Raw genomic sequence first — 25,527 nt, 5'->3', positions numbered from 1 at the left:
AGCAAAGAAGATTTATTCAGAAGACAGGGGTCCTGGGCTGGTCACAGAGGGTGCAGGGGAGCCACTACGGTAGGCACCCTGCAGTATGGCATTGATGTGCTCCAGTGTGTGATTGCTAAAGACCATGTTGAGGTGCTGTGTGCCACGCAGGGGCAGGAGGTGCACAGGTTGGGACTGAAGGCCCTTCCAGCGGGCACAGAGCTCAGTACTGCGTGTGGCCACTGTGTTGTCACCGTCCTCATAAAGCGCAGCCACAGGGTCCGTGTAGGGGAAGCCATGGTCATAAATGTAGGTGTGGGGCGTGGGCAGGCCCATGCCATATAGGCAGTAGACCTCCACCCCAGGGGCTGGGAGCCCTGCCAGCAGATCACGTGACCGTAGCCACATGTACCAGCCTTCTTCAAAGTGCATGTCTGAAAAGAAGCGCTTGAAGTCACGGCCTGTGTAGTTGAAGCTAGGTGTGGAAATGAATATGTGGTCCTCAGGCCATGCCATTTGGGACGGAAACATCCAGGGAGAGGTGGTTGTCATACGCTGCTCCTCTTTCAGCTTGATGCTGGACATGATTGGGATACCCTGGTTGTCACCTGTGGATATTATAGCAAGGTAGACAGGGAGCCAAGCTGGGCTCAGTTGGATGTTGAATCTTGTCATTGCCCAATACAAACATCGGCTCCAAGTTTCAGACTAGAATAGGCCTGGCTTTCAGTAGGTGTTCAGTGTCAAGTCCAGATGGCACCTTAGTGGATGGAGCCTCAGAGGACAGGGACGGGTTTCCTGAGGTTCAGGGTGTGGGACTGGTGGTGTATGTCTGGGGCTTATGCTGTATGGGGCCAGAGTTGTGTCTGGGAAGCAAGAAAGAAACCCTGACTGTTAGGCACTGATCCGTCTCATTATCATCTGATGTCCATCTCTTTCCCCCACCTGAGTTTATGCCTATTCTGGCTGTGCTGGGTCCTTGGTGCCCCTCTTCAGGAAAGGGCAGGAGAGGTTCTCCAAACCTGACCCTGAGGAGGGCAGATCCCTGGGTAAAGGGGCACATGGGAGCAAAAGGCTGTTGAAAGCTGGGTGGGCAGGACTTGGGGCAAACTTTGGGTTCTGAGTCAGGTTGCTAGGGTGTCATGCCTGTCACTCTGGCAGGAGCCATTCTAATGGTCCAGGCCAAGCAAGCTCTTTGCTCTGGGAGATCCATGCTGGAGCCCCTGGGGGAGGCATCATATCCGGAGGCCAGCCAGGGATGGCATGGTGCAGAAGCTGCAGTAAGGGGATAATGGATGAATAGAGGCCTCTCACCTGAAGCCAGGACCAGCATGGGCTTGATGGAGCCACCCCAGGGAGCCCCAAGAGAGATGAAGCCATCGATGAATCGGTCCTTCCAGGACTGGGGCTGTTGCAGCAAGAAGAAGAGCAGGTGCAGGCAGCCAAGGCTGTGGCCAATGAGGAAGACAGGCTTCCCGTAGGTCTCATGCATCTCCTCTACCAGCCTAGCAAGCTTCTGGTAATACTCTCCCTGCTGGCCTGTAGGTGGTGGGTGGAGTCAGGACCTTTAAGGGTCAGGAGCCACTCACCCCTACCCAAGCCTGTCACCTAGTCACTCACTGGGTTCCAGCCGCCAGTCATAGGGGGCGGCCCGCACGGTCTCATCACGCACATAGCCATTGTTGACCAGGTTCTGCACCAGTGTGTGCATGTAACCTGTGGAGGAGGCAGCGGCACTGGGGGCTCAGGTTCTAGCTCCTGGAGGCCCTGCCCTCTCCCCCAATGCACGTACCTGCCAACTTATTTTTGTCCAGGTACTCAACAGAGTAGGTCTTGCCAAAGCCGGGGACACGAATCTGTACACCAGGGGAATTGGACACATGCCCAGAGCTGCGGTTGTAGACAACCCTGGGGACAGTGGGTTGTTTAGCAGACAGGAAGCCAAGGGCAGGGCATAGGGGCTAGAGTGGAGGGCATGGCACATACCTGGTGTTGTCAATCCAGCAGTCCACCCCCAGGGGCAGGAACATATTGAGATCCAGCCAGATGGTGAAGAAGTCCTCAGTCTTGCGGTAGCACATCCAGTTCACTACGTCTGGTTTGTCCAGCTTAGCTTCCAGCTGATTCCCCAAGCAGCCAGGCACTGCGGGCACCAGCCCTCACTCTGGACCCCTTGAAATCCCCACGGCCCCCACCCAGTCCCACCCCCAGACACTGCAGTCATCCACCATAACCTCTCACCTGCCCTCAACCCCCAAACATCCGTACATTGTTGTTCTTTCTGATTCCTGCTTACCCAACACCCCCACTCAGCAGCCCAAAGCCTGGGTTCCCCTTGAGCACAGAAGGTGCAGGGGCCAAGGCCACTGATCTCTGGCTCTGCAAAGCAAACACCCAGCCCAGCTCTCATTGCTGCAAAGTCCAAGGTGAGAACAAATAGTTATGGGGCGGGGGGCTTGATGGGGCTCTCCTGCCCTGGGCTAGGCCCCTTATTCTTGATGGGGTGGGGCCCAAGGAGGGATCAGAGGGCTGGGTCCAGGGTCTAGTATGTCTGCAGCTAACTGCTGCTTATAATAAATGCTCTGGTCACATCCTCAGGTACCCCACAACCCCTGGAACACAGGAAAAGTGTAGTGGGGTAAGGGGACAAGTTTTCTGTAGGACCAGCCTTTGGCCCCTTGGAACACCGAGGCAGGTGTCAGGGCCTGGCTGGGTCCACCACCAGGGGCTGGCCTTTCATCAGGGCCTGTCGGGGGCTTACCGAGGATGACGGGCCGTGTGTGGTTACTGAGCTCAGCCTTGGGCGTGGTGTGCGGGGGGAAGAGCACATTGAGAAGCCAGAAGGGGGTGGCAGGAGGGGACAGCAACCCCAGCAACAGCACCCACTGCCATGGGGAGCAGAGCGGCCCCATTCCAACCCTAGTGCCTATTGCCCACTGAAGCAGACCTGGGCTGGGTCTTATCTGGTAAGCAGTGGGAGGGTCCCAGGACTAGTGGGAGGGGCAGTCTGGCCAATGGGGGTGGCCAGAGATGACCGGAAAGGGCACAGTCTCTGGGGAGCCAGCTCTGAGCCTGGACTCAGTTCTGTCTTCTTCCATTGGCACTGGGGAAACAGCCAGGGTAATAGGAGGCCCAGAAGTAACACAATGTTTTATTGAAAAAAGTCAGGCCTCAGCCTGGCTGGCTCCACTCGGCTTGGCTTGGTAGGGGTCCCTGCACACAGTAGCCTGAGCCAGACCTTCCAGCAGGCAGGCTGGGCAGGATCCCTTCCCCTGCTGCCCTCCCTTCCTCCGGTGATGGCATCCAAACAATAAATAAGCAATAAATAGAGCTCCTGGACTTGGCCTGGCCAACTGCATTCAAAGCCCACATCAACCCCCACCAGTCTCTGCAGTCAGGGTAGGCCTTCTGAGGGCTGGTCAGAAAAGCTCCAAACCACCCTGGGTCTCACAGGACCTCGGATCCATCATCACTGCCAAGCCCAGGCCCGTCTTCAAGGAGATCTAGCAAGCTGGGTCCCAGGCAGGGCCAGATGGAGCAAGGCAGGTGAGTAGGTGTTGGGAGGGGGTTGTTACCCTGGACCCCACGGCTCCAGGCCATGAGGTTGCACTGGGCTCAGGAGTAGATGGTGATGACTTCGCGGCCACCACCACGAACCAGCAATACCCGCTCCAGGCCCTCGGTCAGGACTTCTAGGAACTCCATGTCTGCAGGGTTATCAGTCAAGGAGGCAGGGCCGGGATCAAGGGCAGCCAAGGAAAGCCCACCCATACGTTAACATGAGGGTAACCTGGGCTGCCCCCACCCAGGGCACCCAAGAAGAACGCCTCACCCTCCCCACTGCTGGCCTCTCTACAAAGGGATACAGTTCTCATCACCGTCGCTGTTCTTGGGTGGGCCAGGCATGTTCAGCAGGACCAGACGGGCATCATGGGAGCGTGTAACAATTACTTCATTGAGCTTGACAGCTGTGTGCATGCGCCGCACGTTGGATTGGTCCCTGTAGGCAGTACAGAGCTGATCACAAGTCCTGGTCAACTCTCCCATCAAGAAGGCCTGGTCCCCATCCTGCCCCTAGAACTTGTCTCTCCCTACCCCATCTCCTCCACTCCCAGACCCTGAGGTAGCTGGATTCCTTTTTGCTGCACTCACGGCTTAATGTGCACTAATTCCCGGAAGTTGTCAGGGGCCTGGCCGGGTTCCCAGGGCTCAGCCGCCATGTACTTGTCTCGGGTCCATGTCATTTGGATCTTGTCCACCCCAGCTGCAGACTCGTCCTCCTCATCTGAGTACAGGCTCTCCAGCCGTAGGGCTGAGTGCCGGTCCTTGACCAACTGGGCCTGAAGATGAGAAGACAGAGCCTCAGTGCTATGGAAGAAAGGGAGACTGGTTGACCCAACATGACCCTCCAACCTCAGGAATTGGCACTGGCTTTGGTGATGTCATTCTGATGCCCCACCTCATGGTATGTCCAAACACCCGACCTTGCCACCCACCCCTGGCTGGAACCAAGACCACTGACTTCTCGCTCTCGCTCAGTCTTGGTCAGCCTCATCTGCCGCAGCATCTGGGACCGCTGCTCCATCATCAGAGTCCGCTCGTAGGTGTAGGCAGAAATGTCACTGTTGTGCTAGGAGAGGAGAAACCATGCAGATGAGGAGGGATAGGGGAGACAGATATTAAGAGGGGACAGGTCAGGGAAGGTGGCTTACCATCTCTACCACCTCGACCTCGGCCTCAAGGCGTAAGTGGTATAGGAAGATGGCCAGGTCCTTCTTCATCTGGATACTGTTGTCATCCATCTGGGCCACTGTGAAGATGCGCATCCGACACTTCCTCCAGACCTGCCAAGAGGAGCAGGTGGCTGGTGAGTCACACCCACCCCTCCCAGGGCCCGGTCCTTTGGCAAGCCCACCCACCTGCTGACCTTGTGCTGGCGAAGCAGGAAAGGTAACAGCATGAGCATGCCGCCATCGTGCACAATCCACCACACGTCAATGTGGCCCTCTAGGAAGCGTTCATGGTTGCTGGGGTAGAAGGCGATGTTCTTGGGCACAAGTAAGGCCAAGTGGGCGGCTGTAGTACAGCGCACAGTGTCTGGGGGAAAGGGTTCTGCTCACCACCAGCCCTTGACCTTCCTGCCTCCGCCTCCAGAGTTAGTCCCTGTCCCATCCCAGCAAGTCCAGCCCAGGCCCTGGTCCCTGACGCACCAATAAAGGTCTTCCAGGCACGTGGGTCCTCACTCTGCCGCCAGCCGTAGGGCCAGCCCAGCACCACCGAGTTATGCCGCATGCCGCCCAGGCCACAAGACTGGATGAGGTGGGCCAGCCCCTCACGCACCTTGCTTGCTACCACCACCTGGCAGAAGCCCTTCACTTTTTCAATCTCCATCATGTTCTTGATGGTCTGTGGGAATACACCAGGCTCAGAAGGTAGGGCCACCAACTTCTCTGCTCAGCTCCTTCCCAAAGCCTAGTTTCTAACTATTTAGGGTAAGGAGAAGGGGGCAGGCCATCTTAGAAAGAGGCCTACCTTCCTCCAACTCTAAAGTGGCACCTATGCTGTCCACCTGGACCACTTCCCTCCCTTCTGTACCAGCAGCAGCCCAGACACCTCAGTGCCCTGCCCCCTGCATCAGGCACCTGCTCAGCAGCCTGGGCCTCGCCATAGCTCTCCAAGAAGCTGCCCTGAATGACGGACCCAACGATGGTCAGGCCCTTGCCAGCCTTAAGTTGGGAGGCGAAGGTGAGGAGCCGCGGGTACTTCACGTGGAGGTCCTCGTCTAGCTTCAGCAGTACCAGCAGCTGAGGCCTGCAATGGCCGGAGGAGAAGGCAGCCTGAGACCAGGACCAAAGTTTCCAGGGAACCCTCCTCCTCTTCAGCCTCCTTGGATGGGAGTCCCAAGGTTTGGGTAGCATGGATCCAAGGGCTCAAAGAAACAAGATGGTGCCCAGGCAACTCCAAGATGGGGAATGTGGACTAGAAAGGGGAGCCAGCACCTCTTGAACCTTCGACCTCTGAGAACCTGGAGGTGGTCCTTGCCAGTCTGGGTGTGAACTCACCGCCAATTCTTGGTGTGAGGAGGTCCTTCCTCTAACCGCAGCAGTGCATAGCGAGCAGCGCTCAGGGACAGGCCTCGGATTCCGTCACCCCACTCCTTCTCGGCCCTGCACATGCCACCACATGGTAAGCACCTGATCTCACCCAGGGTTCCTGCCAAGCCTTAAGTCCCAGTCCTCATGAGGGCTGGTGATCCGATCAGGCATCCTCAGTGGTGTACAAGCTACAGGGAGAGGCCAAGTGGCAGCTCCTCACTCACCCTTGGTACTCGATGTACTTGTAGATCATGCCTGCAATGAGCATGGCGACCAGAGCATAGTACCAGGAGGAGACGAACATCAGGGCCAAGCAGAGGCTCATGCCAAGGAAGGACAGTGCCCTGAGTTGGAGGGTAGAGAAGGGCAAGATCAGGACAAGACCCTAGCCTATCCACCCCCTGTCTTCTTGTTCCTGTTAGATTCAATGTCATAAGCTGGGTGGGAGAAGTGGGCCAAGCCACTCAGTTCCCAATTCCCCCTCACCACAGCATGGCATCAACAGCTACCCACTACCTAGGAAATTCAAACACGGTGTAGAAAAAGGCTCCTACTAGCCCGAGTCTCTCGTGTAAGGGACCTGGCAGGCTCTACTGGCACCCACCAGTGATAGTATTTGAACCGGGGCCGCCAGTTGGGAGTTCTCAAGAGTGTCTGCACGGCACAGGCCAAGTTGACAAACAGGTAACACATCAGGAAGAACCTGCAACACAGGGAGATGGTTGGCAGAGACATCACTGGCCTCCTCAGGCCTCTGAGCCATGATGGCCCAGGTCTGCCTGCATCCCCTGGACAGCATGAATCCAGGTCCAGGGAGATCCATGCCCATCTGGGGCGGATGCAGCTTCCAAAGGGCAGGAGGCCTGGCAGCAGGGGAGTGTCAGCAGAGGCGGTGGGTGGGGGCCGCAGGGGGGCCTGGGGCGAGTATTAGCAGACAGGTGTGGGGGACTATAGAGGGCCCTGGGACTGAGTGTTCGCAGACAGAGGTGTCGTGGTACTGCAGGGGGCCCTGGGGCCAAGTGTTAGCAGACAGTGAGGTGGCTGGGAGATGGAAAGGATGGTCGGCAGTGTGCCTGGGAATGACTGAAGGAGATTCTAGCCTCGGCTGGCAGGAGAGGAGGGGCAGAGGAGGCAGAAGGGCTCACTGGGGAGGGTGTACCAGGGGCTGGGCTCAAGCCTATCAGGTACTCCCAGTAAAAGCTGGAGAGCAAGGCTGAGATGTACCCTCGGCTCGGGCAGAACAGTGTCAGGTGTACACTGTGTGGATGGAGCTGGGCAGCAGTGAGTAGCAGAGGTGTGTTGGGGGCATGAGACAGTGCTGGCTCCTTCAGGCTAGGCTGGGGGTGTCCGCTGTACATGGTGGGGTGGGGGCTGTCAGCTCTGCAGGTTGAGTGGACTGTGAAAGGCAAGCCCTTGGTAACTAAACAAGGAAGAGGAAGCATCTGCAGTGGAGTCAGATGTGCAAGGAGGCATGGGAGTGGGCTCTGCCATGGGTGGAGGTGGACACAGCGATCAAACCAGCAGTGTCTCAGGGCCCTCCAGACACTGCCACTGCCACATGGTGACCACGTTTCCTAGGGTATCGGCAAACTCAAATGCCCAGCTCATTCTCAAACTTTCAATGTAAAGGACTTTGACGATGCGTGGTAAGGGCAGTGGCAGTTCCGCTGAGGCCGCAGGAACAGAGTTCTGCCAGATTGCTCTGGGGTGGGGCTGAGGGTCTCTACTGTTCTCTTTACAATCTCTAAGTCCATACTCCTCCTGACTGAATGGGTAGGCTAAGCCCTGCTAGGCAAACATCTCCATACATATGCCCTCAACAGCAGACCGGACCATGGGAGGAGTGCTGAGGGCTCAGGAAACCCTTCACAAGCCCTTCTCATCCCTTTGATAGAAGGTGGCAATGGGTGTAGCCATCCAGCACCCCACTCCTTCTCTGGCCTGGCCCCAGCTCACATGGATAGAATGGGGGCCACCATGTCGAGGGAGGCGATGAGGATGCCGAGCTCAGCGATGAGTGCCGTCAGGAGGAGCGCCCATGTAGGCTCACCATTTGCCTTGCTGTGGCCAAACACCTGCAGGCAGAGCACCATCAGGGTCAGTGGGGAAGAAGCTGGTCCTGTTAGCCCATACCCACAGCCTGGCCTTCAGCATCCCAAGTCTCTCCTCTGGCTCCCCTCCCACCCCACCCCCGCCGCCAGGAGTCACAAGCTTCCACAGCCCCCATGTATCCAGGTCTCTCTGCTTGGGATGAATCACAGGCCAACACTGGTGCTAAGGCCGCTCTCCGTTCCTCCTTACAGATGGCTGAATGGCTCTGGGGCCACCATGGGTGTCAGCAGGAGGTGCCCCTTCCATATCCCTGACCTCTCACTCAGTCAGTGTCAGGGGCCAGGAGCACCAGGGTTGTGGGGGCATAGAAGGCTCACCCGGAGGAAGGGGATGATGTTGTCCTTGGCAATGGCCTGCAGCAGGCGTGGTGCCCCAGTGAGACTCTGGAGGCCAGCGCCACAAGTTGAGAAGAAGGAGCCAATAACAATGACCCAGGGTGAAGGCCAGGCCAATGTGCCCACCACCAGGTTCTTCCTGACGCCGTCGCCATACCTGCAGGGTCCAGGCTCAGGCTATGCTTATGTAAGAAGCCCCCCAAGCCCCAGAAAGAGGGATATCAGGAGTCGAGAAGGATGGTGATGGTGGCTAGAGCTCTGGACCCTGAGCAGAGAAGGCCTGTCTGCAGGTCCTCAGCCAGTCCTGCCCTGCTGCCTACCCCAACCCAGCTGACGTCACCATCCTCTCAGGAGCTAAAGTCTTGGTGTGGTCTGGTGGGACAGAATGCCACTGCCAACTAGCGGTCTGAAGCCATATGAGCAGTACTGGGGTAGGGATGTGTCTGGGAAGGTAAAACTAAGCCCGCTGCCACCAAGAGGGGCCCATCTCACTCACTTGTCCCGGAGAACTACACCCTCAATGCAGGCGCCAAACAGAACCACACTGCTGAAGTCTGTGGCTATGTCAAGGAAAGCTAGACCCTCCAGTAACTCCCACAAAGTGCCTACGTCCTGCTTGCCCAAGGCTCAGCCAACACTCAGCTGTGACCCCCTATACCCAAGGAAGGCTTTGTGCTTGTGCACGCCCAAATATGTACACTCATGTGCATAGGGAAGAAGTGTGTGTGCGTGACACCTCCCTCCTGTCCCCAGGCCTGGGAAAGGATACACACAAGGGAGGTTGTAACAATAGCTAGAATGGTCCCCACTGGAATGGACTTCTGGGCGTCACGGAGGTCCCCGGAGCGATTTGAGCCCGCCATAATGCCTCCAAAAACAGATGAAACTCCCTCAGCAGTTCCCTGGGACTGTGGCCAGGGCTGGGCAGATGGACAAGAGGGTCTCACCTGTTACAGAGGGAAAGAAGATGCCGACCAACACAGTGAAGGAAGTGGCGATGTCAGCCACCACATACAGGGACAGGTTTTCCTTTAGGCCAGCGTCGTCTGTGGAGGGCAGTCCACGCTTCTCCACGATCTCGCCCTTCTCCAGGTAGGTGCTCCACAGGTTTTCTGCAGGGGCAGACACATCACCACCTCAGCCATGCCTAGGCCCAGGGAAGTTCAGCGCAACCTAATCAAAAGCCTAGGACACAGGCAGGCTCTGGGGCTCAAGGAAGTAACTGGAACTCAGTGGCAACAGGGTCATCCAGAGGGCTAGGGTGGGGTTGTCCAGGCAGAAGTTGGATAGGCAAAAGTGGCTAAACCACCACCAGCCAGAGCCCCACCACTGCCTGCCTTCTAGACAGAGGCCCTTTATGGCTCTTGTGGGAACATCCCCAGGAAGCATCTGGGGGCTTGCAGCCGAGGGGAGAGGAAGCTGCCAGACCTTTTCGGGGATGTTGGCCTGGGACACTGGCCAAATAGGCTCTGCTTACCCAAAACCCAACTACCAGGAGCCAGGCCAAGAGGACACTGCTGGGCCGGGCAGGCAGCCAGACCTATCCCCATTCCCAAGCTGGCTGCACAACGATGGCTCTGTGCTCTGCTCTCCTTTCACAACTAGTCCCTGCCTTCTCCTTGGCTTGGGGGGCTCCGTGGCAGAACGGGAAGGAGAACGCACCTTGGAGAACACTAGCCGCTGCGCTGAGGATGCCGGGGATCTCAGTCACATTGTTGAGCAGGAAGTAGGGGTCACAGGAGTCAGTGGTAAGGTTGGGGCTGTGGCAGAAGAGGCTTGATAGCTGTGTGGCCACTGTCTCATTGTTCACAATAGTCGTTTTGGCACAGACATCAAATTGGTCCCGAGACAGGGTCCTGTTGCCCAGCATGCACACTCTGCAAGGGACAGAGGCACTGGCACCTGTCCAGCCTATTTGGACTCTGCAATCCCTGGCAGAAGGGAGGATGTATTCTTGGTCTACTTACGGAAACTCAGGAGGATCAAAAATAGACTTGATGCCCCCAGCATAGATGGAGACGATGGAGATGATCACACAGGCCAGGAAGAGTGAGGCAAACTTGTTTACATACTTGACACCAACAAACACCACCAGGGTCATAAAGGTCAGAAAGATGGTCCCATATACCCGCATATTGTTCAGAGTGGCACTCGATGTGTCATGAGCGCCTGTTGGGTAAAAAATGGCAGCCGACGGGGCAATGTAGGTCTAGAACAAGAAGATGTTGATAAAGATTTGGTCTTCCTATCTGGAGAGTGAAACCTGTCCATCTCGGCTTCCTTTTTAAAACAGTATCCAAAAGAAGCCAGATATAAAAGACCACATGCTATATGATACCATTTGTATGAAATGTCCAGAATAGGCTAACCCATAGACAGATTGGTGATTGCCAGGGGCTTGTATGGGTAGTCTCTTTTCGAGGCAGTGACAATATTTTAAACTTAACTGTGGTGATGGATGTACCGCTTTGTCAATATACTAAAAACATATACTTTAAATGGGCAATTATATCTCAATAAAGGAATTATACAAAAAAAGAAAGAGGCTCCAGTCAATCATGGGAGCCAACCTGAAAGAGCTCCCAATAGCTAAAGTGGGAAAAATTAGAGCAAAAATTAATAGTATTGGCTCATCACTGAAAGGAGTGAATGAATGGAAAATTGTCCTTACAGAAGAAATATCAAATACAAATTGTAGAAGGAATATGAGTAATAGAAAAAACAAACAAGCCATCTCTCCCCACTGCATGCCCTCTTCCTGTTGGCAGGAGCCATACAGTGGGGAGTGGGAAGCTGAGCCGGCGCGCTGGTGGGGCTCAGGATGAGGACTCTGACCTCCAGATTAGGCCGTGTTGCTGCTCACCCTGATGTAGGAGCAAGAAGAGGCTGAGTCTGAAAGGCCCTGGGACAGAGCCCTAAGGGGACAGGCCTAGAAGGCAGTCTCTGTGTCATTACCAAGACCTGCCAAGGCCTGGTAAGGAGAGGAGGTGGAGAAGGAAGTGGGGAGCACAGTGTGATAGATGTTCACCCTTCGGAGCCAGAGAGGAGACGTTGTAAGGGATCACCTTTGCCTGCACATGGACCCTGCTCCTAGAGTTCCAGTTTGTTTTTCCTGATTCCTGCATTCCTTCTCCAGTTCACAGAGCACCTGGTAACTGACACCAGGCCCAGGTGGGTGTGAAGATCAAGGGCTAAGGGGAAGGTAGCCAGGCTTCTTTTCTGACTGTCCCTAGTTGACAGGGGTGAAGGGGAGACTGGTTTGAGTAAAAAGTCTTCTCCTTGGGACGCTTCCCCCATCCTAACCTTCAGACACTGTCAAGCAGTAAGCAGAACACAATGAGCTGGGTCTCTGGGGAAGGGGCTGTTTGGACATGACCAGGCTGGCTTCAGCTCAGCCTGACTCACCAGCAAGATTTCAATGGCTCCCAGGATATACATAGCTGCTGCGAATGTTGTTCCCAGGTAGAAGCACAATCCCACAGCGCCTCCAAACTCAGGTCCCAGTGAACGGGAAATCATGAAATAGGAGCCCCCAGCTGCAGCAGAGAAAGCATACACAAGTTGAGGCTGGTTCTTCTTCAAAAAGGATTCCCCAAGACAAGCTCTCAAAACTATTCAGGTAGGCAGAAACTGCATTTCCCATTTAGAAATGAGCAAAAGAGCTGGAAGATCTGCCAAGGCTGCATGGTTGGCAAGTGCTGGCTGGGTTGGGTCTCATTGCCGTCTGACTCCAATGCCCAGTATGGGCCAGTGAGCTGATAACTTTGCTGGGGAAGCCTAAGTGGCAACAGTGGCTGAGTAGCCCATGGTCCTCCAATGCCATGCACTTGAGCCCGTCCCCACAGCCTCCTCTGGCTGGATGTGTCCTAGCTCAGCATTCCTCAGCACTACAAGGGCCATGGCTTTGCTAGTCTGAGCCCTCCAGACCAGGATGAAGTTGTGACTTAATGTTTTTGTCCTTAGGGTTTGGCAGAGAGCCTGCTACCAGGTGTATCTACCACCAACCCTCCTGCCCTGAGCTTGGGCTTTTATCAGAGTCTAACACTCCTGGCAAGTGTGACAGTCAGCCCTGGACCCAGGGGACAAAAGTGTCTCCATGTTGCTGGCTGCATCTAATGCTGATACAACCTTCCTGGAGAGATATCAGATCAAGATTTTAAAAGAGATTTTAGGACTCTCTCAAGGGAACTGCCAACAGCTTGAACAGATTCATGTTTAAGACTGTTCATGACAACAATTTTACAAAAATTAAAAAGTAGACCCCAAAAGTTGGAGAATAATTACATAAACTAAGAGAACCTTGCCCCCGCCCAAAAAAACCAACAACAGTATTCAACATTCAGGAAGTATATACACACACAATATGTATGTTTTTTTATAGCTAGCAGATCACTATGGTTCTGTAGGATAAGCACTGGACTGCAAACCACAAGGTTAGCGGTTCAAGCCCACCAGCTGCTCCACAGGAGACAGACAAAGCTTTCCGATTTACAGCCTCGGAAACCCTATACAGGGTCACTATGCATCAGAACCAACTCATTGGCACTTTACAACAATAACAACAGATAATAGCCAATGCTTTTTAAGAACATACAACCATATGCCAGAAGTTGAATATGGTTCAAACTGACTTTGCAGTCTAGCACATTAACCCACAGTGCCACACCAGGGCTCTGGTTAGGATTATGGGTGCTTCCACAACCCCTTTTATGGTAACATACATTGCCTATTAAAAGGAGAGCATTACTTTTATAATAATCTGGAGAAAGCTGAGGTTGTCTGCTCCTGTAGAGACTTATAGTCTCAGAAACCTTATATAAGGTCGATATGAGTCAGAATTGACTCGATGGCAGTTGTTTTGGCTTGGTTTATAATAATTTTAAACAAAACAAAAAGACATAAAACAAAACAAAACAAACACAACAATAGTCTTCAATGTTGTCAAGCAGGGAAGCTCCTAAGCAGTTTGACTCTGTCATAGGAACCAAGGACCAGGACCTACCAGAGACCTGCTTGGGGTGGGGCAGGGTGGGTAAAGGCTCCTGGGGAAGCCCAGGTGGATTCTGGGCCCCATTCTCCAGTCAGTCCTCGCTCAGACAGTGCTCACCTACCTGGTACCACACCGTTGGTGGCAATGGCACTCATGGAGATGGCTGTCAGCAGAGTCTGTGGGGAGGAGGCAAGCAGCTCAGCCAGGTGTTGGGGCTTGGGAGGCTCTGTGGGGTGGTCATGGCCAATCCCGCCCCAGCCAGCAGACTCACGCAGCAGCAGCAGATGAGCACAATGAGGAGCGACTGCAGCACCCCAGCCGTGCCCACCATCCAGGTCAGCCGTAGGAAGAGGATGACCCCAAAGATATTCTGCAGGCAGGGCAGGTACACCCCCATGAGGGTGCCCATGCTGGGTGCCTGTATGGGCAGGAGGGGAGGGGATAGGCTGAGCATCAGTGGGGTCCAGATGCACATGGAGAACTAGCCCCTAGTCACTCAGGAGCCCAAGGACGGGGTGGACAGGGTACCCCAGCTGGGGTCCTGGGGAGCACAAAGGGTGAGTGGTAGCTAGAATGTGTACACTGTGTTTCATATATGAAGACAGTTCACGCCTGGGAAGTTGTAAAAGCTGATTCTTTTTAAAAATCCCCCATGTGAGTTTTTCAGCTTCACCTCTCCTTTCAGGTATTGTCTCCCTGCCCTTCCTCCTCATTTCTCTTTTAAACAATGGGTAAGAGGGGTCTGTCTTGGATCCCCACTTTCTAACCTAGTAGACCCCAAGTTACCCAAGCCCGAGTCCCACAGGTCATCCCTTGTCTGTCTCTTTCAGTCCAGATATACTCTGCATCCTGCCCAGCCTGCCTTCCACGCTGCTCCGACTTCAGCCTGTCTCGCCCTAGCCTAGTCCCTTGCACCTGGGTACTTGGGTGGTGATCTTCATCTTCCTGTCAACCTCTCCAGACCACCCTGCTGCCTGGGCAAGTCTCTGGTGAAGTCTGAACTCATCCTGCCTCTGCAAACTTTCTACCTCATCCTGTAGGTCATAGTGTGTGGTCCAGACTCTTGTGCTAGGGCCAGCAGCCCCATCTCATCATCTTCTTGGTTAGCCCCAGCCCTTGACCACATGGGTTTACCAGACTTCTCAACCTGGGTGTGTCCTGGCTCTACTGGGGATGGTCAACTCTGCCGAGCAAACTCCTCTTCAGTTTTTAATGCTTTGTTGTTGTTGCTGTTGTTGTTATGTGCCATGGAGTCGATTCCAACTCATAGCGACCCTGTATAGGGTTTCCGAGGCTTTAAGGCCAGTTTAACTGTGACCTGATCCAGGAAGGTTCTTGGGGATGCTTTAGAGTCAGTACTTCTGCTTGCATCACCTCAGCATCTAACTTTCCCTTCTCTCAAAATGCTTCCTATAACTCAAAGTAATTGACTGTGTACTTGGCTGTCTTATGGACACACTGGGGCCAACCTGCCTTCTGTACTGTTCTAGCAACAGCAGACCCAAAGGTATGCTTGAATGTGGTGACTGGTACCTCTGAAGGCTCCTGGGATTCCTTGTTGGGGAAATCCTGCAGCAAGTAGACACAAACTGCCAAACAGGTGAGAAAGGGATATTGTGCAGAGTCAGGTGGAATTTCTCAACTATTTAAGGGCCAAGGAATCCAAGATGTGGCAGAATAAAGTCAGCCAGGAGACAGAACAAAGACAGGACTGTGGCTTTGAAGCACTGAGCCCCATGAGAGCAGCCCAGGTAGAGGCACCTGACAGTTTTCACCAGGGACACCCACAAAGCCTCTTGATGCTCTGTGAGAACTATGTGACCACAGGAACTCATTCATGGGGGCCAGGCCTGCAGCAGGATTTGTGGCAGCCTGAAGGACATTGGGAGAATCCAGAAGGCCCTCCAATTGTCCTGCACAGTGCAGGGAGCAGATATATACCTAATCTGGGCTCTTGGATAAGCCCATTTCAGATGCCCAGGACCACCCACTGGACAATGTTTGCAAGGGTTCCCAGCTCCACCCCCAACCCAGGCTGAGTCACTCCTGGAAAGGGCAGTGTGGGAAAGGGCAGGGCCGGAAATGCCTTCTGCATCCTCAAATAACCTCTGGCAGTTTCAGAAGGTCTGCAGGCCAGAGGTGGAGCAACTTCATGGAGTGGCCCCTTTGGGTCTTGGCATGGTCTGCCTGGAGACCCACCCTTCCTGCTTCAAGCCTTCCTTCTCTCTGAGGTCACCCTGCATGGGACCACAACTCTGCAGCCCATACTGACTCCCTTAGGCCTCATTCAGGTCTCTTCTTCCCCCATGGAAAAGTCACCAGAGTGGAAACACTCAGCCACCTCCTCCCAGCCTTACTCTAGGGCCAGGAGAGCTGAGCAACTAAGTCAGGGCTGGATCCCAGTATTCCCATGAGGCCAGGGACCCTGACCCAAGCTAGGCTTCCTTTCATCACTACTAATGAAGTCTACACTAGCCTCCCATGAGAGCTTTTCTACTCACAGCATCAGTTTCTTAGACCTGGTTTGGAGGAACACAGAGAAGACTCTGACCTAAGGGTCCTGCCACCTACTGTGAGCAAGAGTTTTAGAAAATGAGAGGAAAAGCAGCACCCAGGAGTCTTGTAGCGCAGCAGGAGGAAGAGAATCACTTTCATGCAGGGCTGGAAAGGGACCCATGGGGAGGGAGAGGATTCTGTATTACCCATGGCCCAGAATATGCCAGCAAAACCACACCCAACTAGATGGGGGAAGAGTCTGTGAGACATCAGGACCAGGCCATGGCGGCCCTCTCTGAAGTGTAGGCAGGTTTGTGTAGACGAGGACAGGGCTGCACTCTAGTCTCTCGCTTTGGCTTGCCCAATGAGGTCCAAATCTCATGAGCAGATTTGAGGCTGGGGACCTGGTTCATTCCAAAAGAGATCTTTCTGCCTGTGTTAACTTTCAATAAGAACATGTGGGGCCAGGCCCCAGCTTCTTCCTAACACACCTGCTTCCCAAACTCCAGGGAGTCAGTAAGTAAAGAGGGAAGGCCTTCAAACAGAAAACACAGGGACAAAAACTCTAGTCTTCTATTACACTAAGCTCTGCTGCTCAGAGGAGCTGAGTAAAGTCATGTGCAGTCTTTCTGAAGAAAGAGTCAGAGGCTGGGAGGTAACCTGGCAATGGGATCAGTAGGGGACTGGGAGATGAACAGACAGTGTCATGTTCTTATCACACACATGCATGGGCTATTGAAGGAGTCTGCCAGTGGAGCCTTGGGCAAATGTAGCCACATATGCTAGGTCACCTAGCCCCCAATGAACCATCAAGTTCCTGGTTCCAAATGCAATGCCCTTCTCCATCCTGATGTGATGACAGTCAACTGGCACGCTGCCCAGTCCCTTGTCTCATAGTAAATCCATTTCCCAATGTTACTTATCAGTCTTGTCTAGTAGCCCTGACTCTGTTTCCACACCTGTGGAAAGGGGATGACAAGAGTACCTGCCTCACAGTTGTGCTGTAAGGAAGCTGTGAGAATCTAGGCCCACTGCTTAGCACAGTGCCTGGAAAAGAGAGAGGGCTGAGTAAAGTGACAGCTGTCACTCTGTCATTTCTGAGGACCTCCCTTAGTCCATGTTTTGAAGCCTCATTGAGCCTGAGGAGTGCCCCTCCTTCATGCTCACAGTGCACCTGCACCGTCTTCCCCGAAGCCCTTATGATCAGATGGGGAAATTGCCATCCCATGGAGTTGGCTCCATCTTTCCAGGTATGGCCCCTGACCAACTCACCTTGGCTGCTCTCCGGTGCATGCTCTCCCCACTCTCAGCCTCTTCATGCTCCTTGGCACCCTGTGTGAGGTTGGTGTAGCTGACGAGCTTGCCCAGGAGAGATGACACCTTTGGGCGGATGTCCAGCTCTTCCTGTAAACAAAGCCACAGGGCAAATTGGCAATGGGCCTGCCCTGTGCCAGGCTACCTGTGTGTGCCAAGCCCTGAGGCAGGCCTGGACCTGATCCCAGCTCTTGCCTGGGGAAACCCAAGCCAGCCAACTGAACAGGCACGGGCACCACACCCCAGCACGGGGCCCTCAAAGGCCCAGCCCAACGGCTGCTTCCCTCTGCCTCACCTTGGCTGCAATCACTGCCAGCCCATTTGTGAAAACTATCTGCCTCAGGGGAGAGTGGACAGGGCAGGACACAGCTGGCAGGCAAGCGGGTGGCACACTTCATCATTGATACCTGCCTGCTTGCTCTGCCGGCACCCTCCTTACCCCACCAGTTTCACCTCTGCACTCAACACCCCCACAAAATGGCCTGCCCCAGTTATGCCAGGGAACTGAGAAAGTTTAAAGGTGGGTGTCTGGAACAAATGAAGTCACTCCTGTCTGTCCAAGTCCCAATGTTCTCAATAGTCTTCTCCGCAGGCTCCAGTCCTTTCGAGAGATTCAGTCCCATCCCCAGGATGGGATCCTGGTTCCCCAGCCCATCCGGAGGTATGGCCAAGTCAAGGTCTTCACTGCAAAACCTTGCTGTTTTCCCAAGTCAGAAAACCTCCCTAGAGCTATGGCTCTGCAATTCCTAACCGTGACTAGGTTTTCCTTCTCCTGCAGCCTTACCAGCACTTTCTCACCACATTTAACCTTGCCTTTTCTGTTAGCTCCCTCTGTCATGACATGAAAAGCTGATTTGAAGGTAGAATAGAAGATGCAGGCCCTTTAAGGCATACAAAGATTTTCCACGAGGTGGAATTTCCATGGAGTGGCTGTATGTATGGATCAGAATTTAAGGGCTTAACTCAAGTCTTAAGTTTAGAATTCCTTCTGAGCATGAGTTTAAAATGACAAAATTAATGTTCAAAGGCACAAAAGTGGCTGTCTTTCTAGAGAGGTAAGGTGGGGGCGGGGGGGGATGGGGCAGATCCAGTGGGAAGCACAGGCCTCAGTGAATGAGAAGGGAGCAAGGACAAGGAGCCCCGAGAAGACAGAAGGACCTGGACTGAGATGTGCTAGGAATTGAATCATAGGGGTGGTCACTTTGCTGAAGGATGCAGATGACAATGGGGGTGGGACTGTGAGTGGACACAGAGAAAGCAGTTTCAGTACAAAGGGCCAAGAAAACCACAGCCTGATTTGGCCTTGAGGGGAAATTGAAGAAGGAATCAAAAATTAGGTTGCATAACCTCCCGCTTGCCAATCTGCTTGCCTGCCTGCCTATCACACCTGTGACCCAAAATGGTTCCTCAGCTACCTCAAACAGTGCCAGGTTCCTGTCATAGTAGTCACTTCCTCTGGAAGTCTCCAAGGGACAAAGGAAAGGGCTGTTCTCTCTGTGATTGCCATGACCTGTGGAGAGAGACAGAATCCTAGTCAGTGGTTGCTTCCTGAGACAGGAGCCTGCATCCTTCCCCAGAAGTATCCAAAGCTTCATCACTGGGTAGCATTTTAGTGGCTCAAGTGACCACGCTGGGCCTGCTTCCCCATCCTTGAAGATCCAGAGATTAACAGCGGAGTCTCCAGTGACCCAAACCCAGCAGCCAATCCCTCCAGAAGGACACTGCTGTGAAAGCACCAGCGACATCAGCACAGGCACGTGTGAACACCGGGGGCGGAGCCTGCCCAGAGGGGCGGAGCCCAGTCCTGGCCCACCTGGGGGGCTCCCTCCACCCCTACTTTATCAGCAGGTTTGAAATATTCAGTGTCCCAGGCGCCAAGAGCTCTGTCCTCGACGCTCCCCCGTGCACTGCCCTTCAGATAAATGAAGCCGCACAGGGCACCTTCCGCCGCCATGGTTGACAAGTCTCCCGCTAGATATCCCACCATGCACTGCGTGGGGGCTTCCTGGTGCAGGTAACCAGGGGCATGCTGGGAAGCGGGGCGAGCTAGAAAAAGTGCAAATAGTGCAACTGGGTACAAAACCAATCAGGTATTCTATGAAGGCCAGGAAGAGTTGGTACTGGACAGTAGCCAGGGAAAGCTGTCAGGAGCCCACTGCTTAGCCTCCCTACCCCTAGACCCAGGCCACTTGCCCTAGGATACTCCATGTGGCTTATCGAACCAGCCCCCTGACCAGTCCAGTCATCCCCAGTGGCATCAGCCTGGATAGATAGCGTGTAGGCACCAACGAAGCTTTATAGAATGGGGCCAGATGCACCTTTTTATAAACCTCTTTCTTCCCTGTCAGCATTTTTTCCTGTTTTTTTTTCTGGCTGCATAGCATTCACACTGTTGCCTGTTTTCAGAATTTTGTCCTTTATGAGTCTTAGTGGGTAACAGCTTTCCATCACACAGGCAGAAGACACCCAGTATTCCCTTTTTTAAACGCTTTGTATTTACCCCCACATAGTCTGGCAGTGGTGCTGTGGCACTAGCTCAAGGTCTCCCAACAAATGGAAAGCAGACATTTTTCAAAGGAGCCACCTTGATGCTGGATGCCAGCTAGTGTAGCAGCAGTATACACTTTTCAGGGCCTCAGTGATGACAGGATGTATGGTGATGAAAATGTTATCACCAGCCTAGATGGGTCATGTGATCGGCCCATGTGCTGGCCTAGCCTGATTCCATGAGAACCACCAACAACCTTTTTGGTGTAAATAGGTTAGAACTAATTTCTATTGTTTGCAGCTGAGAATGCTGACTGATGCATCCTCCTCCCTTTGATACATTTTGCTAAAGGGATGAGATTTCACTTGTCCCCTCTAAGCCAGTGACCACTCAGCAGGTGCTGCATGGTGGATTTTTTTTACCATTCAAAGGAAATTAATAGACCCATTTGATCTAGCCTAGGTGGCTTCATGACCAGAGCTAAACTAGAGGAAGATAAAGAAATCTGATAAAGGATGCAAGTGTAAATTGCTACAATTTGATGAATGTAACCTGTATTTATCATTATGGTTGTTGGTGGTTATGTGCTGTGAAGTTGGTTCTGAATCATTGCTACCCTGTACAGGGTTTCCGAGGCTGCAAATCTTTATGGGAGCAAAAAGCTCCCACAGAACAGCTGATAGTTTCAAACTGCTGACCCTGAAGTTAACAGCCCAATACGTAACCACTACGCTACCAGAGCTACTTATAGATGTAGTAGCTCAAAATACCAACTGAGAGGGAAGAAGTCATCACATCAAGGACCAACCTATCCCCTCAGTATAAAGGGTTGATAGGAACTGGCAACTTAGACATTGGCTACCTAAAATGAGGGACGCTATAAAGCCATGAGGTGGCTGGCTTATAAGTTTTCAAGAAGAGTTTTAGTTTCAGAGTGGTGGGGGGGCACCCTGGAGGTAAAATTCCCAATGAATAGTTTTCATCTTGTCTAGATGGGTCTGGTGAAAGGAGATGGAGATAGGATTCTTTTGATTCAATGTTGTTGATGTTGTGAAGTGCCGACAAGTCGATTCTGACCCATAGCAACCCTGTATAGGGTTTCCAAGGAGCAGCTGTTGAGCTTGAACTGCCAACCTTGCAGTTCAAACAGCTTTGCGGTCTGGCACATTAGCCCACAGCACCACAATAGTGAGTAATTAATATCATGAATAATTGTGATTGTCACAACTGTAAAGGTAGAAGTTTTGTAACATAAAGGGGGGAGTAGTTAACCTTACATTCCAGGGACAGAGGACCTTAGGACCATCAAGAGAGATGAGCAAGAGCAGAACATGGGTCCCTAACCAGAGAAGCAGCAACAACAGAGATGGAGGCAGAGGTGATTGCATGGAGAGAGAGTGCAACTGAGGACTCCAGACTCATGGAAAGAGAACGGATGTGTGTTGACTGCCAGGAGGCAGGCTTGCAGAATGTGCCCTTTGGTTGTTTAAATGATTATATATTCCTGAGTGTTTCTGTGTACATAAAAACAACAACAAACAGGGAATAGAAGCAAACACTGTTAAATGATGACGCATGGAGATTATAATCATTGCAATGAAACAAAATACAATAGGATGAGTGCAAAACAGATGTCCTCCCATGTAAATCATTACTCCTATTCACAATAAAAGCTGAAAGAGAGAAGGAGAAGAGGGGAGGAGGAGAGGGAGAGAGAGGGAGAGAGAGGGAGAAAGAGGGAGAGGGGGAGACGGAGAGAGAGTGAGAGAGAGAGAAAGAGGGAAGGAAGGAAGGAAGGAAGGAAGGAAGGAAGGAAGGAAGGAAAAGAAAGGAAGAAAGAAAGAAAGAAGACAGGTAAGTGTGCCCATGACAATTTCCAAGGCAAAAATTTCCAGGACAAAATCAGCTCTTCCTTTCCATGGTATGTGAAAGCAGTACATCAATCAGTATCATCCAGTAACCTGGGCTAGCTAACTGTGCCAAGCAACTAAGTCCTATGTTCCCTAACTGCATGTCAATGTCAATGGAACAGTGGATAAAGGTGGCTGGAGATCAAGCCAAAAAGAGGAGAAACCAAACAAGCTTGTTGTCACGTAGTTCACAGACACTCTATGATATCTGCTGTACCCTTGATGTTTGCTCAGGGTCAAAATAAGGAGTCACAAGAAAAATCTGAAAATTTAGCAACATTGCCCATCTCACTGATGACCCCACAGTAAGAGGCCTCTGAAAATTATCCTGAGTTTTTGTGACAAATAAAGTGCCTTTCTTGAAGAAGTCAGAGATTTAATGTCAAAAATGGCAGCTATAGAACTCATCTTATTTCTCTTTCTGCCTTGGCTGCTAGGAATCTCTCAGCTAAATTTATTCTGTTGCCACAATCACCATCTGTCTCATCTCAGAGTCCTTGCTCCCTTCCTGTGCATGGTTTGGATCTTTCTGCTGTAATAGTTCTTGGGGCAGGGGGAGCACTTTTGAGGCAAAATCTGATCTTTTTATGGAAGTAGGTTGGAAACACATTATAAACTATTCTAAATGTATGTCCTGCCGCCTCCCCTACCTGTGTTTTGTTGTGTTTCTGAGAAGATGGTTCTGTCAAGAAAATGCAGAGCTGAGCAGCACAAGAAAAATGCCTGCAGATGGTTGTCTAAGACCTAGTCACTCCTTTGTCCCTTCAGGCTTCTCTCTAGGGCAGCGCTAGTCCTCAAAGTAATTCTCCAGGCTGTTATTGTGAAGTGCTGTCAAGTCCCTTCTGATTCACAGCAACACTGGCAGGTTTAAACCGCCAACCTTGTGGTTAGCAATCCAATGACCCCGCAACACCACAGCAGGACTCCAACTCTTTAGGTAGGATCATTTACTCCCTTTAGTGACAAGGACCTAAGAAGTTCAGAGGCAAAGGTCACTCACAATGGGCCAAACCTGGATCCCAGGATCCACCAGACCTAGATGGGAACTGGGGTCCAAGTTCTCTGTTTCTATTTTGTGCCTTTTAAGGTTCCATCTTAGCATGTACCTCTAAGGTACAGCACCAGCCATAAATATAGAAAGGTGTCTGGGAGATGCAGTTTGACCAGGGATCCATATTCCCAGCCAGGGGTCTGGGTACCCAGATGGCTAGTAACCTGGCTTTGATTCCTTGCCCTCCTCCTGTAGACCTAGAGCAACCTGCCTATCCTCTCTGCCCTGCTTTGGTTTCTTCTATGAAGTAGACAGCAGCAGCCCCTCTTCCAATTGTCTACATGCATTAGAATGCTGACAGCAGATACCCAGAAGCACTCCTTGAAGTTCTCCAAAGCCTAGTCCATGAGATTGTGGGAAGGTAGAGGGGTCTGATCAGTGGCTGGATGTTTGTCCTTAATTTCAGGCTGCCTGCTCAGGCCTTAGCTATTACAAAAATTCCAGGACAGGTCTGGGCATGCCTGCCAGGCTAAAGCTGCTGATACCACCTGAGACACCCCTGCCCCCTCCTACCAGTGAACCTGAGCCTAGGGGATACCTGTGCAGCATACCTGTATGTGTATTCCCTGTCCAGCTTGAATGTATACGCTACAGGTGGTCAGATGACCCTCCCGATCCCTGGGCACAAACACATCTGCCTGGGGTACCCTTCCAGGACCTTCTCCCATTACCCTACAGGTCAGGCTGGAGCTGGATAAGCAGGCCCATGGTGAACCTGGAGCAGAGGTGAACCTGGAGAGATTCAGGTATCAGGTTAGGAGCTCCAAGAGACAGACCTAAAACTCACTGTTTTTGTGTCCCCCGACCCCTTACAGTCCCCACCAAGAAGGATCAAAATCACTCACCAGGGCGTAGGGTGTCCCCCATCCTACAGACAAGGTTAGGCTGAAAAGGAGTAAGAGAAGGCAGGGGGTAGTGGGTGGAGCTGGCCCAGCCTAGAGCGATCAGCCAATGTGGCCCCTGTGAGGGGCCAAGGTTGAGGGTGACCCCAGAGTAGCAGTAGTTCCTGTCGGGAGAGAAGACTCCCAGGACAGGGAGTTCCTGCTCTGACCACATGGACAAAGCTAGGTGGGAGAACAGGGACACAAATGCAGCTGGCAAATGGTCATCACCTACACCAGATACGAATTACTTTAGTCATGTGTATTAATAAGCATGTCAACATCACAGCCAGATCAGAGGCAGGTCAAGATCACTTCACCAACCGTGTTTTCATCATGGGCAGTCCCAGATGTCTCAGCATTTGTCATCATCAGACATATCAACATCCTAATCACTGATAACCCCAGGCAGGAAAGTGGCAATGAGAATGCTCTGACCTGACCCAACCTTGTCCTTGATACCTACAGCTTCATCCCTCCACCAGCACACTAACCCACACAGACTGGGTTCTTACCTGGTGTTCCCACTCCAAGAGGAGGCTGAAGGACAGAGCCCTGGGAGCCTCATGGGGTAGGGATTGGGGAAAGGGACATTTAGAGGTGAAGGGAGAAGCCCAGTCTAGATTAAAGTGCTGGAGTCTCAAATCCTGAGTTTGAATCTCTCTGCAGCAAGTTAATTAACAGCCTCAAACCTCCATTCACTCCTTCCCAAGTGCGAGTATTAATATTCAACTCATGAGGGTAGTTCAAAGAGTTAATTCATATTAAGCATTGGCTCCTTGAATGCTCCACTGACGCGCGCCCTAACAACACAGAGCACCCCTCACCCCCCCCTACCCCCCCCCCCCCCCCGGCAGTTACCCATAGCCACACCCTTTTGGCCAACCCCTGGAGGGGAAAAGGGTGGTATTAGTGACAGAGACGCTGAATCACAAGTAGAGAGACAAGACGAGATGGGGAAGGGGCTGATTCCCAGAAAGGGAAGGGGCTAGGGTCCGACCCAGCTTAATGCTCCAAGACTGGAGAGGCTGGGGATGGGAACTCAGAGCTGTTCCTGCCTGGAGCGGCCCTGGCCTCCCCCAGCGGCCACGTCTGCAGCCCCCGCCCGCGGCTGGCAGGGAGGAGTTGGGGTGGGGAGAACGGCCCAGTGCCAGGGGGCCGAGAAAAAGCGTGTCTGCGCTCGCAGAGCAGAGGTGGGTGGCGGCGGCGGCGCCAAGGAAGAAAAGTTGGGCCCGCATCGACGTGCGCGCGCGAAATCCAGTGTGTGTGCGTGTGTGTGTGTGTGTGTGTGGCTGTGGGTAGAAGCGCCGGCTCCGCGTGGCTCGCGCCCCTGCCCAGCCATGGCCCCTCAAGGCGCGCCCTCACCGTCCGAGTCGTCCCGCTCGGCGCGCTCCCCGTAGTCCACCCAACTGAGACCCTCGAGGTTGTCGTAATCGCCGCGCCGCTGACCATCCACCGGCACTACGGTAAAGTGAGGCATCGCGCGCGCTCCGCCCCGGCCGCCTGCCGGGCAGTCCCCACCGCCCCAGACCCGCGCCCCGCCCGCGTGCATTCCTCCCCGCTGCGCTCACTTCCTCCGCCCGCCCCCCGGGCCGCCCCTCGGGGGCGGAGAGCCGGGAGGGGCTCGGGTCGGCTCCTCCCCGAGGGGGGGCCCTAGCAGGATGAAGCCCCTGAAGAACCCGTACAAGTATCTCCAAACTCTCGAGGACAGGATAGACTCCTGTGTGATATTGGGGTGGGGTCTGCTCTCTCTGATCCTCTGTTGAGATACTGGTGAATTGGGGAAATGCCTTCTCATTTTGTGGGGCTGTCTGAGCTACAAGTCCTGCGCCTTGCCTAGTTACAGCTCCATGGCATTTGTTGTTACTCAGGGAGG

General features: G+C 53.1%; 2 protein-coding genes across 7 annotated transcripts; both read right to left on the bottom strand.

Moving 5' to 3' along the window:
* On the bottom strand, nt 1–3,153 carry LCAT (lecithin-cholesterol acyltransferase). Its single transcript, XM_006860227.1, has 6 exons — nt 2,741–3,153; nt 1,966–2,122; nt 1,772–1,887; nt 1,600–1,695; nt 1,294–1,518; nt 1–587 (listed from the first exon to the last, which is right to left on the bottom strand). Exons 1-6 carry the CDS (start codon nt 2,889–2,891, stop codon nt 13–15), a joined length of 1,320 nt encoding a protein of 439 aa, XP_006860289.1. The 5' UTR covers nt 2,892–3,153; the 3' UTR covers nt 1–12.
* On the bottom strand, nt 2,687–25,243 carry SLC12A4 (solute carrier family 12 (potassium/chloride transporter), member 4). 6 transcript variants are annotated; one of them, XM_006860229.1, is made up of 24 exons: nt 25,017–25,243; nt 18,737–18,831; nt 17,280–17,411; nt 13,783–13,929; nt 13,633–13,687; nt 11,927–12,057; nt 10,489–10,730; nt 10,184–10,398; nt 9,469–9,633; nt 9,291–9,389; nt 9,018–9,075; nt 8,504–8,678; nt 8,031–8,149; nt 6,679–6,777; nt 6,299–6,418; nt 6,042–6,146; nt 5,622–5,790; nt 5,190–5,385; nt 4,907–5,076; nt 4,710–4,823; nt 4,502–4,609; nt 4,132–4,319; nt 3,846–3,979; nt 2,687–3,686 (listed from the first exon to the last, which is right to left on the bottom strand). In XM_006860229.1, the coding sequence occupies exons 1-24, from the start codon at nt 25,201–25,203 to the stop codon at nt 3,595–3,597; spliced, it is 3,315 nt and encodes a 1,104-aa protein (XP_006860291.1). In that variant the 5' UTR covers nt 25,204–25,243; the 3' UTR covers nt 2,687–3,594. The 6 variants fall into 6 exon arrangements, with proteins under 6 accessions (XP_006860291.1, XP_006860292.1, XP_006860294.1 ...); XM_006860230.1 differs by having other exon boundaries at nt 4,692–4,823; nt 25,011–25,131; XM_006860232.1 differs by lacking the exon at nt 25,017–25,243 and adding an exon at nt 23,616–23,645 and having other exon boundaries at nt 4,692–4,823.
* Nucleotides 25,244–25,527: the final 284 nt, after the last annotated feature.

Source organism: Chrysochloris asiatica, unplaced genomic scaffold (genome assembly GCF_000296735.1).
Source record: "Chrysochloris asiatica unplaced genomic scaffold, ChrAsi1.0 scaffold00037, whole genome shotgun sequence".
In the NCBI taxonomy this organism is placed as follows: Eukaryota; Metazoa; Chordata; class Mammalia; order Afrosoricida; family Chrysochloridae; genus Chrysochloris; species Chrysochloris asiatica.
Note: the sequence above shows the minus strand (reverse complement) of the source record. Positions and strands in the feature narration are given on the sequence as shown.

Excerpts from the sequence above, each read along its gene's own strand:
- LCAT (XM_006860227.1), bottom strand. The coding sequence starts at position 2,891 with ATGGGGCCGCTCTGCTCCCCATGGCAGTGGGTGCTGTTGCTGGGGTTG. Across the intron at positions 1,696-1,771 it reads GGACAAAAATAAGTTGGCAG|GTTACATGCACACACTGGTG; the intron begins GTACGTGCATTG and ends CCTCCTCCACAG. Across the intron at positions 1,519-1,599 it reads TGACTGGCGGCTGGAACCCA|GCCAGCAGGGAGAGTATTAC; the intron begins GTGAGTGACTAG and ends CACCACCTACAG.
- SLC12A4 (XM_006860228.1), bottom strand. The coding sequence starts at position 25,203 with ATGCACGCGGGCGGGGCGCGGGTCTGGGGCGGTGGGGACTGCCCGGCA. Across the intron at positions 18,832-25,016 it reads CGAGCGGGACGACTCGGACG|GTCATGGCAATCACAGAGAG; the intron begins GTGAGGGCGCGC and ends CTCTCTCCACAG. Across the intron at positions 4,320-4,501 it reads AGACTGAGCGAGAGCGAGAA|GCCCAGTTGGTCAAGGACCG; the intron begins GTCAGTGGTCTT and ends TCTCATCTTCAG.